Genomic DNA, 21,734 nt, shown 5'->3' with positions numbered 1-21,734 from the left:
GAAGCAAAACAACTTCTGATACAGAGAAATATAAGACTGCCTCTTCCTATCATTTGCAAAGACTACCAGCCCCTCCAGATCTACGAACTTCTCTGCATGTCACTATTAACAGTAAGAAAGACTAAACATTTTGCCAGTAACACAGTAGGCATTTTACTCTTTGCTTGTTGCATCTGGTTGCCTTCCTATTTTCCTACCTGTCTGTGCCACCAAGTGGGTCCATCCACTCCAGACTGCTCCAATCTTTTCATCTAAGAAAAAATTAGCTTCTATTTTGACTGGCTCAGCAAGAAAAATCTCTTTGCTCACAAGCTGCCCATGTTTGTTGCTTCCCCAGACATACAATTCTCCTTTATCTGAAATAAATATGGAAGTAAAGAAATCAGTAAAAAGCTATATCTGTAACATGTCAGCAGTTGGAGAAAAATGTGATGTGCTAAAGTGAAGGCAACATTTTAATTTAATTGATGAGTTTCTTGTGTGTATATTGTATTGTTTCTGTCCCCCTGCCACCCCCAACACATATACACTTAAATATAAAAAATAAAATAGTCATTAGGACCATAAAAAAATTTCCTCTTATAAGCCAGAACTAATAATTGCTCTCATTCCCTCTCCATACTACTATACTCTAACTACTACTGCAACAGATGATTGTTCAATAATTACTATTTCCCTCTATTTGTTTAATACTATATTTGAATGCATACACAATGGATTCCACCCTGGGGGATAATTACATTGTTATTATTGATTTACAGTAGCATCCACGCTGTTTTGTGTGGTTTCTAAACATTCGAAAACATTATTCAAGAAGCTCACAGTGCAAAGTCCAACAGACAGTCTATACCACAGCACCCTTATGAAGCAGCCATGGGTTGGGAAGAACAGCACCAGCTACACACAGTTTATATGCAATCAACTCAATTCATTGCAAACAGCATGGCAGCAGTGTGGCTTTTAAAGGGATTTACATAAGATATGATTAATGTACCATAGGGTAACGAGTTTGGAGAAAATGAGTCAGAACAGAATACAAAATAGTTCAAGGAGGAAATAGAGTAAATCTACTTGAAATTCAGTTTTTTCAACCCTGGAAAGATTAAGACTATACACATGATTATAGTAAGACATATTTATCTATATGAGAACATATTTTTATATAAATAAGTATAATAGTAAAAAGCAAAGTATTAATACACTATTTTTGAGCATAATTTATACAGATGTAAATCTAGTCGTTCCACTGAAGTAAGTTTGTTTTCTGGTGTTCAGATGCAACTGACAGGAGAGGCTAGAAAAGAACTTAGTGTAACTAAACTCTATCTGATCCAAAAATGTTGAAGAAGAGGAAGGAGAAGAAAACACTGTACACCAAGCTAGCATGTTTTAGGTATTTTCCAAGACTTGTTATGGGAAAGAATCCAGAAAACTGACTTTCCTTTTATTCAAATTCCTTCCCAGGTAAAAGGAAATATACTTTTTTTTTCTTTTTTTTTTTTTTTTTTTGGGGGGGGGGGGAGGCACACAAGGATGGCAGACATAGCTCATTTTAAATAAAGAAATAAACGGTAGACCATAGATTACAATTTTCTGGACACACTACAAAATCTCTATCTACCATTTGCTCTTCAAGTACTTTTTAGTGTCATCTCTGTAGTTTGCAAAAATCCTATAGCTACATAGTGACAGCCTGTGAGTGTGCTCCTATGCCAGACAAAATTAATAAATAGGGAATGACATTCCTCCATCATCCTTTACTTAAATGCTGCCATCCAAGCTTGCAACAACTGCTTCTACAGTTGTTAAAATTGTCACATATGTTCCATGAGTGACCAGTAGATGGCAGGTGAAACCAGAAAGAGAGAAAAATATATGCACATATAACAGTGCATTATACAATTCATAAGATCCACGGAAAAATCTGCTACAGAATGTGGCTGAATTATCATTTTGAACTGGGCACTGCACTACTTTGAACCAAAAAAGTACCACTAAAAGCTGATGCAAATGAGAGACACCGAAGTATTAAATTATTAGATGCTTTGTCACCTGGCTTCAGCAACTTCAGTTTCATTGTAGCCAGATTACTCACTCGAATAGCCAAATCCAAGAAATAAAACCAGGAAGCATAGTCTGATACTTAACCAAATTCACCTGCCAGTAACTGACTACCCCAGACTGATAATGATTTTCTTCACAGAATCCTGTACTTATTGGTGCCCAAACTCTGCATCACAGGAAATCATTAACACTCTATTTTACATTTTCTCACATACCTTAACCTCTGTAAATAAGTGACTACATTGGGATGAGTTTAATGTGTGATCAGACATGTGCAGCTTTACTCAAGAATTGCTCTTCAGAAAAGTTTTCCATGCCTCAAAAATATAAAATTATACCATGAGAGGGAATCCTGTCTTCCCTTTGCCTCATCCAACTCTGGCAGTCCTTCCATGTGACCTATGGGTTGCTCCTGCAGCAGCACAAAAGAAACAACTGCTGATCTTCTGGCACAAAGCAGGATTTACATGTGACAAAAGTAATTCAGGAGCACAGGCCCTGTTGTTTTTCAAAGAGACTTCTGCTCCTAAGGCCCCTAGCAGATTGTTCAGTTTAAGGTGTGATGGGATCTGCTGTGCAATCCCAACAATTGTGTCTCCTGCCATGCTATACACGCACAGCAAGAGGTAAGATTGTGGGATTGGGGATCAGATCTCAATCATGCCATATTGTTGGTGCAGGGGGGGCCTGAGATCATGATCTGCACTGGCAAGCAGCAAACCAGTCAGCTGATCCATGCTTTCAGCTTCAAGAGCGCATTGGAGTCAAGGACTCTAATGTACACCTCAGGCTGGGATCCCCAATCAGCTGACACTCCCAGCCTCTTGGGGGAGTGGAGTCAAAGGCTGCCATGCACTCCAGAAACTGAGAGCAGTAGTCATCTGATCTGCACACTCAGCCCCAGGGACTAATCAGGGCCTCTGACTCCAATGAACCCCTGAGGCTGGGAGCAGCAGTCAGCTGATTGCCACTCCCAGCCGCCTGAGCATATCAGAGCCAAGGGTTCCTATGTGTTTTCAAGGCTAGGAGCTCTGATTAGCTAGGGCCTGGCCACACGTGCAATTTAAGACACAATGGGAACCAGCCACAAAGTTATTGCACATATTTTGTGGAATAACTTTGTGGCTTATTCCTTCTTTTATCGTGTCATTAATCACATTAATGTGTGGCCAGGTTACTACTTAAGACATAATTAACTGGTTAATCACATCTTAAGTGAAATGTCTGCCAAGGACCAATGTGACTAAATTTATAAAAATCCTACTAGATCCTCTAACAAACATTTACAAAAGACCAGATTCTGCCACACTTACTCACAGTGAATAACAGCAACTTACTCCATGAATATTCCTATGAAATCAAGGGAACTATCTGTGGAATAAAGTACTACTATTCAAACTACGTAAGGGTGTGCAGCCTAGCATAAGCAAAGGAGGCAGGCTAAGGTATGCAAAGGAAGGAATAAGGAAATTAATCCACTCAACTTCACTGTTAGGTAATTTAAACTTTCTAACACATAAACACCACTGAAGCAGGACTGTGAAAGCTGGTAGGATCACAGCACAAACTGAGGAGACCGGAGTCAGATCCAACTCTAACAAAAATTATATATTCACGACATAATACAATGCATTGTCCAAGCCTGTGAGGGCTGCCCTGGGGCTCTGTGGGCTCGAGCTGTAGTGGGCAGGCAGGCAGGTGTGCCCAGCGGCACCCGTGGTGGGGCCTGGCCTGGCCCATGCAGCTCCTCAGGGATGGGCCACAGCCACCCTGTGCATGTGGGGATGCTGCCTGGCTGGGGCAGGACACTGGGCTCAGGGGGCTTCCCTCTCTGGGATCAGCCTTCCTGCATGCTGGGCACAGTGCAGGCAGGGCAGAGCCGTCCCCAGTGCAGAGGCCTGACCACAGGAGCCCCCTGGAGACTGGGAACAGCATGGATATGGATGTAGAGAAGTAGAGCCTACCTGTAAGTGACACCGAATGGTAAGAACTGGCAGTAACTCTTTTCACCTTTACCTTTTCCAGGCCTAGGAAAGATTAGTACCATGTAATTAGCATAGGCCAAGTTGCATACATGCATACAATACATAAAGCAGTCGAAAAACAGACCACATAAGCTGTATTATGGTCAAGAATTATGCCAGGAGCATGACAAATTATATATTTTACCTCAGTCCTCTCAAGCCATTACAGAAGTCAACATTCTTTGTTCAAGGAGTTATGACCTAGTGTTCCCAGTCCATATCTCAGATATTCCATGAACCACCACGCCAGTTCCTGAGGCTACATTTAAAATATGGCATTTATGTTCATTTCTATAAATTAAGACTAAGTCCAGCTTCCAGACACTGGCCAGGCAACTTCCACACTGCCATACCTGGCCCAGGTGTTAGGGGGAAGTCTTGGGGAGCATAGTGGGCCAATATCTTTTCCCAGAAATCCAGAAAAAGCACCAGCAGAACCACTCCACACAGACAACTTCAGTCCAACAGCCAGACATGCTCCTTTTATGCAAGAGGGACAGGAGGATCTGTTAAGCATCAAAGACCCACTTCTCCCACCTCCACTCACCCATGTTCCACGGCTTCCAGGCTGCCACAGAACACTGCTCCTTTACCTCCAGATGCCTATTTTGTATTGCAAAAGCTGCGCTGGATCCCTGTGTCTGTGAAACAGGGCATCTGGATATTCCCTTTACTCAATAACAATGAATACAGTGCTTTCTATGATCTGAAATGTTGCATGATTATGCAGAATGGGCATAACATAATAAAAGGCCTTATTAAAAAAAAGAGGAGCAAGTGGGGAATATGGGTATTCTTTGTATGCAAGTCCACAATCCTGTGTATTACCATACCCATGCAAATAACAGTATGAGGTCTTAGTTACCTGATACTCGACATGGTTCCTTTGCTTTCAGAAAGGGTGGGATAGTTCTGCCTTGGTTCATCCGTTTTGCCCGAGATGCCATGCCAGTTCCCCACTGGAAAACTAAGCCACTTTCTTCTCAATGTGAAGATACAAAGGGAAATAAAAACAGAGCAAATTACTGATGGTTCTGCTTGCTTTTTTCACTTATTTACTCATTTCAAAGATGTGTTTGCTACACTGGTTCTCATTTTAGAAATCACTGCTAAATATTATTTAAAGGCTTAAACAATATCTCACATGTACAATCCACTTTCTCTATGTTGAATGAGTATCATACAAAGCCCCTAATTGATAGGTAGTTGTTATTCTCAAGTCACTAAGCCAGTGAAGAATAAGCAGCTTGTTCCAGATCTCCAAGGGCTCCACTTCTAAGTTACATAGGAACCACAGTCATAGAAATCACACAGTGTAGAAATGGACATTGCCACAATGAAATGGATCAGCTGTGGCAGAACACACGTGGTCACTTGGCCTGCATCGAGCCCCCAACCTGATGCAAGACCACAAGTGATGGATTCCCCTTGCCCACAGATTTCCTAGGTCCCTTGCTGCCCCACATCAGGTTCTGTGCTGATCCATGTCTCCCGTGGAGGCACGGGTCAGCACAGGTCCCAGGATGAGGCTGGGGAATTTCTGGAGTCCTGTGCCTCCTTGTGGGGACCAGGAAGTACGGGCCAGTGTGGGTTCTGCTAAAAAGGAACTGGACATCAGGTATTTCTTGGCACCTATGCCACCCTGTGCTGGGACCCACACTGACCCATACCTCTGCCTGAAGTATGGATCACAGCCAAAGGAGGCGCATGGAGGTGCAGGAGCTGGGAAATTCCCAGAGCACCATGCCTCCATGCTGGGACCTGCACCGAGTCCCACACCAACCCAAATCCCTGTGCTAGTTCCACTCCCCGCATCCCTCAGGGCTCCCATCCTGCTCCCATGACCTTAAGGGCTCAACCCCACGACCCCAGTTCATGCAGCTCACACCCCAGACCTCCCATCCCGTGCAGCTCACTCCCATCCCCCAGCTCACCCCTCTCTCCCCAGTCCATCAGGGTTCATCTTCCCACCCTCCTGGCCCTCAGGGTTCAACCACAGTCCCCTTCCTCACCCCCAGCATCCTCTGGCTTCCTGCTTACCTATGCTGCTGGAACTGTCCTGAGGGAGCAGGCAGGGAAAGAGAATCCACCCACCACCACCCTGCGGGCTGAGGCCAGTGAGGAGAGCAACAGTGAGCAGACAGATTCCCCTTCCCTGCCCGCTCCCCCCAGGACAGTGCCAGCAGCACAGATAAGCAGGGATCTACCAGAAAGCTGCAGGGGAAGGGGAGGGAGTAACTAAGCAGAGATCTGGTGTGAGCAGGGGCCAATCCAGACTAGTGGGGGCTGACACAGGCCCAACTTGAGCCAGCATTGCCCATTCCTGGGACCTATAGTGCCCAAGCCAGACAGGCACAAAGCAAACTTGGCAGCTGTTAGCCAAACCCATGCTCCCCAGCCCTCTTGGGGCAGCACAGAGCAGTGCACATTAGAAAGGGTTTTAACCCTTAACATGTGGCTGCTCCCAGCACACAGTCTAATGTTCCTTAGAGTTAGCACAAGCAAACTGTAACATGTAACTACAACTTAAGAGAGTCACAAGTCAACTCCACAATTCAGCCTCCAGTATGTGGGAAAAAGGCCTGTCCACCCTTTTCATGCCAATTCAGGTATTACAAGGTACTCGATTCCTAGTATTTGTTTCAACCACTGGACCACACTCTTCTTCCCATCTCCTAACACAACGCTTACCTGTCTAGAACCCATAAGCAAGCAACAAAAAGAAAACAGAATGGACAGCAATGATGAATGATTATGGGGAGAGGGCATAATATAACAGAAAGCCTTATTTAAAAAAAATGAGGAAGTGGGGAGGCGTGAATGACAGTGCTGTTTGTTGATCACCATAAATATTGCCACCTGTCAATTACCAGTCCCTCCTAGCTATAAGCCCAACTTCAGTCACTCCATGGGCAAAGCTGCCAAAAAAGCGTTGAAGGTTTCAAAATAGTCTACAGAAACCCTTAAAAATCATAGAAACTATGACTCACCCAGGCACAGCTCAGTGGGTAACAAGAGTCCCATAAAGCCATATTTTCAAAAGGAATCTATGTGATTAAATAGTGTTGAATATTTGATTCATAGGGCTGGCTGGAATTTTTCATTCCAAAGCATTTTGATTATAATGAAATTGCTTTGAAAACATAAAATGAAGCCTTTTCAAAATGTCCAGTTACCACCATTCATTTTGAAACAACTCTTCCAAATAACTCATATCCTGTTTGTAAAAACTAAATGAAATTGAATTAGGAACATAAACTTTTTTTGACTGCCTGGAAATGACTATTTTTTGCCAAAATGTTGTTTCCATAGGAAACGGCTTTTTTTTTTTTTTTTTAAAGCTTTTACTCTGTTTCAGAATGGAAAAAAAAATGAATTCATAGAATTTCTCATCAAACAGAAAATCTAGCTGCTGCCCAGCAAAAGCCCTGAGTTCTTGGGAAGACATCTTCACTACATTTTACTGGAAGGGATATGAATCATCTCATCTTTATCATATTCCTTATAATGGGCAGGATCCTTATCATCATGTTCTTTCCTGATAATCTCTTTTATGAAGTACAGGACTCTACAGGTGCCATTATCCTCCATTTATGACGATGGCAGATAAAAATAAATCCCCCATCTCTCACACACCCTTAAAAAAGTTATTAGACCAGTGGTCTCAACCAGGGTGACACAAGACCCTTTCATGGGTGTTGTGCCCCCAGCACTGCTGCTGCCGCAACCAGGTAAAACCATTTCGCCCAGTTCTGTTTCCAGGAGGGGTGTGCAGAGCCAGACTAGGAATTAGCTGAGGTAGTGGCCAGCAGGTGCCCCTGATGCAGCTGCTTCCCAGTGTGACTCCATAGACCCCTCCTGGAAAGAGAGGTGCACAAGGCAGCTCCACCTGGCAGCAGTGGCACAGACACCTGGAAATAAAATAAGCAAGTGGGACCAGTGGTTCTCAACCAGGGTGCTGCCAAATTCAGAAAAGTTATGGAGGGGTGCCTTGAGGCTAAAAAAGTTGAAAACCACTATATTACACCTTCTATATATGAAAAGTACTGTTAGTTTACAGCGGAAACGATAAAATTATGACAGCATATTCACCTGTGGCAGCAAGAGCATGTCTGATTCCTGCAGCAACATTCACAATCTTCTCCCTAAGGGACTATTCAAAATAAAAGAACAAACATATTGGTGTCTTTCCTGCTGTTTCAGTTTTGTAACTCTGCAGGAAATGCATTTTATCAAACACAAGAAATCTGAATTCCATTAAAATAAGTAACATATTGACAAAGTATGTCATAAAACAACACAGATAAATTAATTTTAGCACATAGTAACATTCATAAGAACCTCTAAAAAAAAGAACTAAAAAAAGTGGAAAATTTGGATTGGGTGTGTGCATGCATGCATGCACAAACACACACGCGCACGCGCACACACATTGATCCTGCTGAGCAGCGCTGCACCCACGCGATATGACAGTTGCCGCACAGGCACCAAGTGGGTGGGAGCAATCCCTGCTGCCCCTTCCTGCATGGGGGGCTCTGCCACAAGCCCTCAGAGGGGTTGAGAGGGCAGCCATGGGGGCTTCTCCCACAGCTCCCCTCACCCAGGGAGAGGCAAGCACAGCCAGAGGAGCCGCAGGAGAACCTATAGCCACCCGGCTATGCCTGCCTCTCCCTGGTTGATCGAATCTCCAAATCAGCACCGAAACAGCATCAAAACTCCAAAACAGATTTGGTCGAATCAAAATGGAACAGTAATACAAAACACTGAAACAAATCACTCTCCCTCCGAAACGCAAATGAAACACAGTCATTTAGCACAGCCCTACTATTCAAGAAGCTTATTAAATTAGGGGGTTGCCAATGATATATCAGTTATGTAAAAAAAAAACCAACCCAAAAATCCACTAGGAGATAGTTACATTTTAGAGATGGAACCAACCTGCAGTCAGGAAGACAGACTATACTTTATAACCATAAGGTAGCAACCCCTGAAGTCTCTAGTTAGGCTTAGGGTCCATTATGTCAGGATGCTCCTAGAGCAGCTGGGAATTGGGGCAAGATAAGCCAAAATCCAGGCTACAGAGCCCTGTTGCAGACATATGTTGGTGGAGGCAAGCAATGGCTGTCTTCACTCCCATAGCTCACCCTTTTGCTGCTCGCCCCATGGGCTGAGTTTAACCTCCCTGCTTTATCCATTGTCCCAACACCTAAAAGGATGGCACATAGCACCCTGTACCCAAGAAGATAAGGACATTTCTATCTCTAATTTCTGTAACCATGCTGTGCCAAAAAATAAAAAGAAAGGGAAGGGTGTTTGGTAGTACCAGTAAGAGTGGAAATCCTAGCCAAAAGAACCACAAAGGAGCCTGCAGATTCTGAAGCCCTAGAATAATTGAGTTCTCTGCAGTGAAACAGATATGGGAATTTGTCTGGGTGTGAAGGAACGTTCTTAAAAAAAGAAAGCAACATGTAAATTGGGCATTAATTAGAAGAAAAGAACAGTGTTCCCATGAGTAATTTATGCACAGTACTGGATTTAGTCACCAGTAGTAGAGTTTCACTGAGGATAAAAAAGTCTCAGCAACTATTCCTTTGCAGATTTTAAAGCAATTCACACAGGATATAATGTGATTCCCAAACTCATGTTCAGTAGTGCCTTACCCTACAATGACTCCTAATGACTTCAGTATTACATTCAGAGGTGGAGGCAAGTCAAGTTTTATACAGCTTGAGAGAACATATCAGAATCAGTCCACAAAAATCAGTAAAGAAAAGGATTCTTTATTCTCCAAGTGCATTTCCCTTCAAGTTCTATATGGCATGATGAGCATTTTGGGGTTAAATAAGGACACTACCAAGGTATTTTTCATTTCCTTTGCTATCCGTTTTTTTTAACTATAGTTTATACTCTAAGAGAAGATGCATCTCAAAATCATTCCCTCAATAACATTTCTATTTTCCTATACATAACCTATTATTATTGGCACAGTCAAACATGGCAGCTTCTAACAGTGATATTTGTTCAATCAAGAAATAAAGTTGTGTCATTCATATCAGGAAGGGAGCCAAAAATATAAATGGATTTTGCAAATTTTGGTTAAAAAAAACCAAAAAAAACCCCACTACTGACACTGTACATGACACTGTACTGCTCAGTGATAAAAATACAGGAACATAAAACCAAATTGAGATTTTTATAGCATGCTCTAGCAGAAAGAACTGAGCTAAACAAAAAAGAAGTTCCTACCACAGAAGTCCCAAAAATCAATCAATTCTATTGAATTCCATTGTGCTTTTGTACAAGTTAACCTTTGAATTTTTCAATAAAATATTTCAAAAAGCTAAAAATATTTTAGAAAAATGAACAGAAACTCTCTGCTTTTCTCTTCAGGAAAGTATTGAAAGATTTTAGCAGTCAGATGTTTCAATAAGGCAAATCAACAATTTTCACTATCTGAGGATATGTTTTACTACCCAGGTTGCAATGCTTTGTAACATTTACAATGGTCATCAAGATGCATATTTATGAAATACATGTGCCCTTACAACATATACCAGGGCTGCACAACCCCTAGGCCACATCCAGGCTCCAGTACCATATCATCCAGCCTGTAGGGCTCCCCACAGATCCTGTAGGGAGCCCTCAGGCTGTGGCCCTGCACACTGTATCAGGCACAGAGAACAGTGTGGGGCCCCCAGAGCCTGATCCTGGCCAGGCAGTGACAGTGCAGAACCCCAGGTCTGGATCCTAGCTAGTAGGGCTGTGCTAAGCTTTGGTAGCCGATTCAATTTGGAGGGGATCCAACCTGATTCGGGGACCGAATCTCTGAATCTGAATCAAATAGGGAGACCAATTAAAAGCTCCAAATAGATTCGAAGACTCCGAATCAATTCGGAAAAACTTTGGAAAATATTCGGCCCGTTAGGAGATTCGGCCATAGACTAAACAGGCAGCTGACAGCTGCCTCCAGCTAGTAAGTCTGTTGGGGTTGGGTGAGGGGGGATGGGACTGGGACAAGCTGCCCAGCCATGGCGTGGGCCTCGGGAAGAGGGGAGCAGGGTGCGGGATGCAGGCGTAGCAGCACGTGGAACGGGGGCTATGCCCTGCTGCCACTTGCCAGCTGTGGGGGGCGCTACCGCCACTTGCCAGCCACAGTGGGGAAGCATGGGATGCGGGCACAGCAGTGCTGGGAGCGGGGGCTATGCCCTGCTGCCAGTTGCTCCCTTCTGCCCATAGCGAGCCATGCCCACATCCCGCGTCCTGCCCCCGCTGGGCAAGCAGCAGCAGGGCGTACTCTTCCACCCAGAGTGAGCTGCGCCCATATCCCACGCCCCTCGCCCTGGCTTGCAAGCAGTGGCAGCACCAGGGCAGGGAGGGACAGGACTTGGGGAGGGGACGGGGAGGGGCAGAGGATGCAGGCCCAACTCACTCTGGGCAGAAGGGTATGCCCCGCTGCCACTTGCCCAGCGGGGCGGGGGGTGTGGCGGGGCACAATATGGGAGTGGCTGAAGCAGCACCAAATCTTTCGGATCTGATTTGGCTGAATCGAATCAGGACAGTGATCCGAATCTCTGAATCAAATCACTGTCCTCCAAATTGGCCAAATCTAAATCAAATACTTGCCACTTCGCACAGGCCTACTGGCTAGATGGGGGCCCCATGCCACCTCCACCCAGGTAGCATCATTCATGTGAGTAATCCTATTACCCTTAATAGATTGAAGGACCTGTGTCAAAACCCACTGAAGTCAGTGGATTTTGTACGGAGACTTAAAAAAAAGCATAGAGAATTATGTCTAGAAAACACAGTTTTTGTTAAATCTTTACCTCAATCTTTTGTGGGCTCAAGCATCCTCCTGAAGTTTGGGGAAGTCCTAACTGTCCAAAAGCGTTAGAACCACAGGATAAAACTTCACCATTTTCTGAAAGATAAAACAACATAAAGAAGCAGAACAAGTCAAAGCATTACAACTCTCAGCAATACACGTAACTGAATTAAATGAAAAATATGCAAGATATCAGAGCACAGCATTTAAAAAAACTGGTGCACCCTCTTTCAAGAGCTGAGTCCACAGCACAGGGTTTATATAAATCATGTTCAGTAATGGTCTTGAAAGATTACAGGACTAGGGATAGAGAAAACATTCAAGGAATTCAACTTACAAAGCAGAGAGCCTAAAGGATGCAGACAGAAGTGCAGCTCCTGTGTCTAACTTACAGCACTTCACAGAAAGTACCATGATTTAAACCAATCACCCCAACCCAACAGATCCGGGAGCCCGCACCCCCCTGGGAGGAGTCTGGCACAGCCCCACAGCCCTCCTGGAGGGTACAGACCCCCGGATCTGCATACGGGATGACAGCATGCTGCCTGACACAACAGACATTAAGTGCTGGGTTAGGAGAGTGGGGCATCAAGCTCCAATTTGGGGGCTCCAATCTCAGTGGGGCCCACCCCACCTTCCAGCGCCAGCTGGACATCCCTCAAAATGAGCTTCCTTTGCTCCTTTCCCCCCCTTCCATTCTGAAAACAGCGCTGAGAGCAGGGCTGGGATGCATAAGCCCAGACCTGTTTCTGGTGCATGCCGACACAAGTTAATGAAGACTTTGGAGCACCTTCATCTGAACCCTCATGTAATGAGAGTTCAGATTGTTACAGCATCGGGCCCTTTTAAAGAGCTCTGAAGCTGGGCACTTGTGTTAGGTCACAGCTGTAGAGCTCTTTCAAGGGCCAAATTGGGCAAAAATGGTCATTTCTATCTGTGCCTAAAAACTACTTGTACTCATCTACTTTGTACAACCAAACTTTGTGGCTTTTACTGTACACCATAATATTTTCCTAGATCCTAGCAAGATGGATTTACCTGTAAGTATGACTGTAAAATCCCAACCACAGGCAACTTGTATCACATGCAAGCTGGACAATGCAGTGCACAAAGTAAAACATAGTACATCCTCTGTATGATTCAGTCCCAACTGTCCTTCTTTGTTTTGGCCACATACAAAGAATTCACCTGCATCTGCAAAATAAAACCACTATTGAACCTGGATTCATTACAGATGTAAAACAGAACCATACACAGCATGGTTTTATGAGAAATAAGTATGAGCACACAGGCCTCATCTCCATGAAGAAAAAATATTTGCTTCTAATGCATTAAAATGCCCCCTTTTCTTATTATCCACAGCCATCAAGTATGCAGTTGCCAAGGGAGATTATTCCCCTTCCTCCCACACCATTTCAAAATCTTTTCTGCTATCATCCCTACTTTTCCTAAGCAGACATAATACATGGCAGAATTTTCCAACTGGGGATTAGAACCCTGTTTAAAAGAAGGCTCAAGCTATCTTTTCAAAGAGAAATACCCCTGTTTTAACTCCTCCCCCCAAAAGAAAATCCCCTTCATGATAAACAGGTGGAATATCACAATTATAAAAAAAAATACAATTTTCCCCACCCCACCCCACTTCCCCACAAAAATGCAAGTATTTAGCTACAAATAAACAGTTTTGAAACTAAAAATTGGCACTTGCTATAACCCACAGAGGGCAGCAAAATACCAAGAGAAAGACACTCAAGCAAGAAACCTCCTTTAAAAGATGACAGTCCATCAAGTCTAGAGTCAGTATCAGACAAATGTTTGCTACCAGTGATAACTGCCGAGTGCCCTCCTCCTCCGGTGATACTTTTAATCCTTTGCTGGTTGCATGGAAAAATTTCCAGTGACTGAGGTAGCAGTACATCCTCTTTATGGCCAAGGCCCAGCTGTCCATAGCTATTTGCGCCCTTTAAGTACAGGCAGGAGAAAAAAAAGAACAGAGGTTTGTTAACAGAAAGATTCCTTAGCCTTTAAATAGTATGCAGTTTGCAAAAATTCAGCTTGTCTCTTTTGAAGATCCCTAAATAAGGGTATTTTTGGATCTGAGCCCCTGAAAAGACCTCAGATCATGCCTGACCCTCTATTTACACACGATATGAAGTGACTTGTTTACTAGGTACAATCTAGTCCAGTGCTTCCCAAACTTTTCCTCAGCATGACCCCATTTATTGCCCCATTTCCTCAGCATGGCTCCTCACTCTCAACCCGCAGCCCCGATCCCCCCAATCCTGTTTGCTGATGTTGCGGTCCCATTTGGGGTCACAGCCCACAGTTTAGGAACTGCTGATCTAATCTGTTTGGCAAAAGCCTATCTTACAGAAAAACACCCTGTCCTGATCTGAAGGCTCCATCCCAAATAGCATAACACTGCCTTTCTAACCCTCACTGGGCATGTCTTCACAAGATGCTGTCTGCACAGTCGTTACTGCATAGTCACTTAGTACTTATATAAATGAATGGTTCTTTTATAATGCTGACTGCGCAGCAGTCTGAGACGACTGCACTGTAGTATCACATCATGGTTGCTGCCATGCAACGCTACGGTGCAGTAGTCTCAAGCTACTGCGTAGTCAGAGTCTCGTGTAGACACGACTGCTGACAATGAAGAATTTTGGTGCATTAGCTCTCCACACAAACATCCCAGCATGCATGTAACATGCTATGTATCCATATCCATACACAACAAGTGGTCCCAAGGTGCCCAGGCTCTCTCAGCACTATCTGGCATCACACCAGGTGCTCTCATGCCAGGTTCTATGATTCAATAGCAGCAAGACAACGTAAACTGTGCAAAGAGCTTTCCCATTATGCTCACCCAGAACACACTCATCACGGGTTGTGAGTTACCACATAAAATGACATTAACTGTTTTAAAGATAGCTGAAAATATGACTTTCTGCTGCTTTGTTCTCATTCAAAGACAAGCAGGTCCATCTAAGCACTCTCTGCATTTTGTCTACCCACCCACTTTTAGATTGTACAGCTTTTTGTAAATTATGCAGAGGTTACAACAATAGTATTAAAAAGGGGGGATATTTATAGGAATAAGAAGAAAATATTTCCACTGTCCATAGGAGCAGTGAGAACATTACTACAATAGCATGTCCAATTTTGAGGTATAGTCTTAAGAAAACACACACTGAGAAACTGGAAAGGGCTCAAAAACGTGATCCAAGGAGGACTTGACATCAGGAATGCATACCTTACTCTTGAATGAATAAATTCAATCTCTTTTGTTTATCTAAGAGAAAATTAGGAGGTGAAGTGATCAAAATCTGTACATACCTGTCTGATAATCATGTTTTTTTTAATCTAGTGGTTAAAAAAAAAGAAACGAGATCCAAAGGCTAGAAACTGAAACCAAACAAACTGACTAGAAATAAGGTACTGCAGAGATCATTCATCACTGGAATAATTTACCAAAGGATACAGTGGATTTGCCTTCATTTTACATTTTTAAATCATGACTGGATTTCTTTTTAAAAACTCTTGCTCAGCCAAAAGTTATGAACAACATTGGAATCACTTGGTAACATTCTCTAATCTGCATGATGTTGGAGGCTGTCATGTTGGTTATAATGCTCTCTTCCACTCTTAGAATCTATTGAATAAATTTGTTCTTCTCCATCATCATCTCAAACACCTTTCGAGTCTGATTATGGTTTCCCAAGAATATTTTGACTACATAAACGATAAACCTCCATGAGAAAACAGACTGAGACGGTGCAAATTGCTGTGTTTTAAATAACACTTAGAAGGTACCTGACCTACCTACACTGTGCATATCAAACTGCAGGCAGTTAATGCATGGCCTTTATTAAAACACAAACAGGTAGAGAGAACTTGCTATATAAAAATGTAAGATATTATATTATTAAACTATTAGGCACTCAAGAATATAAAATTTATGCTGCTAAATCACTGGTGTGGACTTTCCAAAGATTTTTTTCAAAACAAGTACTAGTAGAAAAATATTTGCAAGATTTACATGTTTATCAAAAGGTTTATCATCATCATCTCCACATCTGCCTTAATGCATCTTAAATAAATAAACAAACCTTTCCCTCTAGAGGAAAAAGTATTATGCTGCAGAACTGTATACCATGTAGTGCATAAAGTTTGTCAGCTGCAGCCCAATGTTTATTTGCTTCATTTTAGAACACGGCAACATTTAACTACCCAAGAGATGAGGCAAAATATGGGGCAATAATCACCTGTGATTCTACCTATAAAATTGCTGGCAGCCAATCATTTCAAGTTTCTACATAACCCTCATCACCATCACAATGTTTTAGGAATTTAAGCATCACAGCCACATCCCTGGAAAATGAAAAATACTAGCCATCATTCTGCAGAAGGAGAACTTAGGCGCAAAACAGATTAAGCGACTTGTCCAAAGTGGCCGGATCCAGATGTGTAGGCATGTGTGGTTTGTGGTGCCACAAACCTCTTTGCAGTGCCACAAACCACACGTATTCCATGTTAAACCATGTGCGGCGCTGCTAGCTGGGGCAAAATCTACCAAGATTTCCTGGTAGAAAAAAAACCCTGGAAAAAGAAAAGCAGTGCAAAGCACGCCAAAGTGCTGTGTGCCAAAACAAACACGGAGACGGGCGAGAAGGAAAATGTGTCCTACCGCAAACCGCACAAGCAAGTGAATGCACTGCACCACAAAGTAGTGGCACAGATTTGTGCCACTACTATTTGTCCTGCTGCAAATGCATGGCCCTGCCTGTGTGGACACGGCCACTTACATGGCAAAGCCAGGCCCAGGTCTCCTGAGCCTCAACACAATGCACTATTCAGTAAATCTCCCTTCCTAACACAATAACTGATCAATTCCAGTGCCATTTCCCATCCAAATAAAATGGTTTATCATAAAGTAAATAATTAATTTTCTGTACTTTGATGCCACTGATAGCATGAATGGCTACTACTTTCACTAGTTTACCAAATAAGTCTCTGACCAGATACCCACTATGAAGAGACAATTAGTTATTTTTAAAAAGCTGTACTATTCCTCTGTGACAATATTTGCTTATTTTTTGCATGCATCTGTTTCCTTACTCTACAAACACCCAACTCAGAGTGAGCTGGATGGAGTGCACGGGTTCTTCTTCATGTAGCCTTGGGCTTGTCAAACAGTCCCCAGAAGGGCTTCTAAATTTTAAAAGTACACAAATAGCTACATGAAAAAGTACAGCCAGGTACCTCTTATGTACTTTAAGCCAAATTCACTTTGTACTAGGGAATGCTCACACAGTTTTGCTGCTAGTGATGGAGTTGCACTCATTCTGTACATCAACGGTGAATTTAATCCAGTACTCACAGGCAATGAACAAGAAAGGCATATTAGCATTAAAATTATGCAAGTGGTAATTATACTACTACTAATAATCATTCACCAGTAAGACTGTTGCCTAGAAAAGTTCATGCCTGTGAACCAGCTAGCTTCTAAGGTGCTACCTTCTACTTTATTATGATTTTGTTCACATAGACAACCCTGCAGAATCCTGCTGTCAAAAGAAGATAAGCAGCCTATGCTGCCTCATTTGCAACCTGGAATTAGTGAAATAGAAACACTTATTTGTCAACAGTCAGTTCAAACACTCGAAGCCTAAGCAAATTCCTGATAGATTTATAAATGAATACCGAGTCGGATAAAGGAATGAGATGATACATGCACTGAAAATAAAACATGGGAAGTATTAAGATAAGTTTTGGAATTCTTCAGCAGCTATACCAGCTGAATGCAATCCTCCCGTTTTGACCCCTGACATATTTGCTCACCTCCGACAACTTTCTTAAAAAAAAATTTTTTTTTTAATAATACCAATAACCTTAGATCCAACGCAACCACCTCCTGGCAAAAATTAGTCACTGAAACCCTTGTCCTCTCTCTGTTTCACTCTGGAGTCCCTTGTCTACTCTGGTTTCTCTTCCTCTTCCATGCTGGGTTAGTAGCATCTGATGTACTTTAAAGGGAGATGTGCCATTTAATAACAAATGCAGCAAAAAGAGGCTGAAATTCAGATGAGAGATTTTGGCTGTGCGCCATGGCCCATGATAAATGTACGCACGAAATTTCAAGATTCTAGCTCCACAGGAAGATGGAAGCTGGTGTCACTCTGTTATGATCAGCACATGTAATCCTAGCTGGTTCAGAGATCACCTTTACATAATTTTTCCTGGAAGGTAATTCACATACTCATTGCAAGGTAAGTCACAAAATTAGATGCTGAGAAGACTGAAAAACACTTCCATGTTAGAAGCCATGCTCAAGATGCCTATCTCCATTTACCCTCACATGCTTGCAGATGTAACTATTACTGACCATCGTGGCTACTGTATACATCAGAGGGATGAGGGTCAGAGCAGAGGACAATCTATGGCTATTCACACAGTATTTATGTCCATTTTGCATGTACTGTAGGTGAAATTCTGGTCCCATGGCAGTCAACATCAAAACTCTTTGTGATTTCAAAGGGTCCAGAATTTTCCCCAGGGCATCTCCTTTATGAGGAGGAATGCACCTCCATGTACCATTCAAACTGCAGAATGAAAAGTCAGTAGGTGCGATCTCTCTTTGAACACCTACTAGGCTAGGGCAGAGAAATTCTCTTGGCTACCTCTCATGCAGCATAAATATCTAGACACAATTGTCCATCAATGGATTATTTTTGCTGGATAGGAAGTGATAGTATTATGAGATGAATGAGGCACTGAAAAAAAAGGACATCTTCTGGTGTCCATTCCCAGAAACAGCTGACCACAATAGTGACTTGCCTTATTAATTTCATATCTTTTCTAAGAAGTAGCAGCGTCCAGCACATGTGGAAATTGTCAGAAACATTTTATTCTTTCTGAAATGAAAGCTTAAATACTGAAGACAGCATAAATTCGCTTTCATCCCTGACAAGCAATATTTTTAAACTATGAACAGTAGCTGTTCTTAAAATATACACATCAACTGAGAATATATCATACTGTTTTGCTTTGTTTTAAATAAAGCTAAAGATATTATAGGAATCTTTCAGGAGGAAAGAAAACTTTATTCCTGAATTTTTCCAAATAGCTTCAGATGTGAGACGCTTACAAAGAGAAAAATTTAAAAGAAAAAAGAACAGAACCACAGCCCCTTTACATGTGAAAAATGAGCAGTGTTAAGATCTCATTTTCTGGAGCTACAACTCCTCCATGGCATCCCTTAATTTTAATACTTTTGTTCATTTTGGCCTGTTCATCTAAAGAGAGGCATTATGGGTACCCAAATACACAAGTGACAGAATCTATTATGCATGTACTAAAACTGCATTGGGAGTATCTTAAGAAATAAGCCTTTGGAGGTTCAGCACAGTACAACCTACAGTACAGACAAGCTGCCTAAGGAGCCTGTCAGACCACTTCCTATGATCTGGGCCTTGATTCTACAACTTCCCACATGAGTGAATTGCAATGCCTGCAAGGGGCCCTGCTGTCTTCACTATTTCAACAGTTTGTCCAGGCACTAAGATTTGGAGACTGCATCCATGGGTGCGTGCAACCTACACTCTTAACTGTTTCTCAGCAGCAGCTCTCAACCTAGTTAGACTCAAGGGTCCCCTGGGAATGTGCCAACTCCAAACTTCCACTTGGGTTTTTTTTTAATATGGAACAAGAACAAAGTCATTCTGTGGCCAAGAACTCATATGACAGACCACAAGAGGTCAGAAAGGAATCTGTTGTGTTAAAAGCAATTTGAAATCTCTGGGTTTACTTTGTGAATCATGTGGGCACACCTCACCGTGCTAACACCTTGTGCGACACCTCACAGCACCCTGGTTGAGTATCACAGCTCTACACCAGGGGTGTCAAGCGAACAGCCCACGGGCTGGATCCAGCCCATGGAGGCGCTGGATCCAGCCCAGCAGGCTGGATACAGGCCACTGGAAGTTGGGGCTGATTGGCAGCAAGAGGGCAACCAAGGGATGAGGGACCCTGATCGCTCTCTAGCCTCTTCACCTGTCACCACAACTCCAGCTCATCTGCTGCCACTGCCACATAGACCTGTCACCTCCGTATGCTCCAGGCTGGAGTGGGAGTTGTCACCCCAGCAAGAAATATGCATCAGAGGCAGCAGCTCCAACACTTACATGGGGCATGCAGGGGAGCAGTGTCTGCTGGCACACCATGCACTGGGCTGCAGTTACCCTGTGTCCTGAGCTGGATCTAGCCTGCGAGGAGCCCTGCAACGCAGATCTGGGCCTAGACAGGCAAGTCTGACACCCCTGTTCTACAGCAAACACAACCGTGGCCGTGATCTCTTGTCTCACAAGTGCTAAGCGCAGCTCCAAGGCGCCCACAAAAGTACCACTTCAGTCCCTTCAGTTTGGCCATCCCCCTGAAGAGACTATCGCCAGCCCCCTTTCCTCAAGCCAGCACCGCAGCAACCCCTGTGACCCCTCAGAGGTTGGGCCTTGCATGGGGCCAGCCGTGGCATCTCTGCGAAGGTGAAAACAAGAGGCCTTTTGGGAGTCATGCCTCGCCCCACGCCCAAGCAAGGCTACGGTGGCAAGCCGGGTGTGAACTGCAGGGGACTTTGGGGAAGCTGACCCCTCCCCCCATAAGAGCCGGGACCCCCCTGTAAGATTTGCAAATCATAACCTGGGAGGGGGCAGGTCTCCGATTTTATGAGGGCGTTGCAATGGGCAGCCCAAACTGTTTTTGTAGACCCCCCCAGAGTCATTTGAACCCTGGTAGTTAGTCATGAAGGCGGCGCGCCCCCGGAGGCTGGGGAGCCCTTGGGCACGGGGTCCCTGTTGGACAGCCCCAGGCCGGGGCAGCCCAGCAGCAGCCCAAGCCTGTCCCCAGCCTCCAGCGGCGGAGGGGACTTCCCAGGGAGCAGGGAACAGCGCCTGGACCCCCCAGCCCCCCGTCACCTACCCACGCCCACAGCGCCCGCTCCATGCGCCCGCGCCGCCGCTTCCGCGCGCCGAGCTCCGCCTCGCCGGGGCGGGGCTGCCCCCGCCAGGGCCCGAGCAGAGGGCAGCGCTGGGTGCCGCTGCAGGATGGGGCTGTGCGTGTGGCTGTCACGCCGCAGCCTCCACACCTGGCATCTTCCCCCCCTGTCTATTGCAGCCTCGGAGTCCTCCTGAAGTCAGAAAGATTTTATTTTGGGGGCTGGAGGGGAGAAAGAAATAAACTCGCAGTCGATTTCCCCTCGCAGATCCCTAGGTTTGCTGGTCCCCGCTGCAGAAAGGGCAAGTCTTTAGGGAGCTTGAACTGATCTTCCAGCGCGCAACACCCTGGAGCCCTCTCTAGCCCCGTTGATGGCAGTCTGTAGCCATGAGAGGTTATAAACTGGGGGAGTCATATGCAAATCGTTGACCTGTTTTGAATAGTTGATTGGGTTAGTTCAAATAAAAGCAAGGCAGAGCTTGGCTAAGCCTTTTGTTGTAGCCAAGATGATTTGCTTACAATGCTCTTATCTAATGCAACTTCTTATTCCCATATTGTGCTCACTGCTATTTCCACCCCCAAAGAGACACGCATTGACTAAATTTGGCAGGTATTTTTAAAGCAGATCCTGGCAGCCATTGTATTGTGCAGTCCACTGGGAATATGCCTGCCAGAAATGGAAGCAATGGTCCTGGCCTGGCTGCATCAAAAAAGAATGCATTAAAATCTACAGACTGTGTCTCCTGACATCTAAACGTTTCCATGTTATATTGCGGGTAGTACTGGCCTGCTGGTTTCAGGGAAAGATACATTCAAGGGTATCTGCAGCT

The 21,734-nt window shown here is 44.0% G+C and overlaps 1 protein-coding gene across 10 annotated transcripts in view; it reads right to left on the bottom strand.

Moving 5' to 3' along the window:
- The window catches only part of SERGEF (secretion regulating guanine nucleotide exchange factor), a 276,912-nt gene extending 255,944 nt beyond the window's left edge, over window positions 1-20,968 (bottom strand). For 9 of the 10 annotated variants that reach the window (XR_009460009.1, XR_009460010.1, XM_059722611.1 and 6 more), the window contains exons 1-8: window positions 20,890-20,967; window positions 13,736-13,874; window positions 12,952-13,107; window positions 11,915-12,009; window positions 8,181-8,241; window positions 4,954-5,067; window positions 4,029-4,091; window positions 198-356 (exon numbers count right to left, since the gene is read on the bottom strand). Coding sequence is in view for 8 of the 10 variants with exons in the window: in XM_059722611.1 (XP_059578594.1) it covers window positions 198-356; window positions 4,029-4,091; window positions 4,954-5,067; window positions 8,181-8,241; window positions 11,915-12,009; window positions 12,952-13,107; window positions 13,736-13,874; window positions 20,890-20,913 (811 nt within the window). In the remaining 2 variants the exon portion in view is untranslated. Of the gene's footprint in view, window positions 1-197; window positions 357-4,028; window positions 4,092-4,953; window positions 5,068-8,180; window positions 8,242-11,914; window positions 12,010-12,951; window positions 13,108-13,735; window positions 13,875-20,889 lie in introns of all 10 variants that reach the window. The other variant, XM_059722612.1, reaches the window with a different exon arrangement.
- Between the last annotated feature and the right edge of the window lie 766 nt (window positions 20,969-21,734).

This window comes from Alligator mississippiensis, chromosome 2 (assembly GCF_030867095.1).
Source record: "Alligator mississippiensis isolate rAllMis1 chromosome 2, rAllMis1, whole genome shotgun sequence".
NCBI classification, from domain to species: Eukaryota; Metazoa; Chordata; order Crocodylia; family Alligatoridae; genus Alligator; species Alligator mississippiensis.
This window is presented reverse-complemented; position numbering and strand designations above follow the sequence as displayed.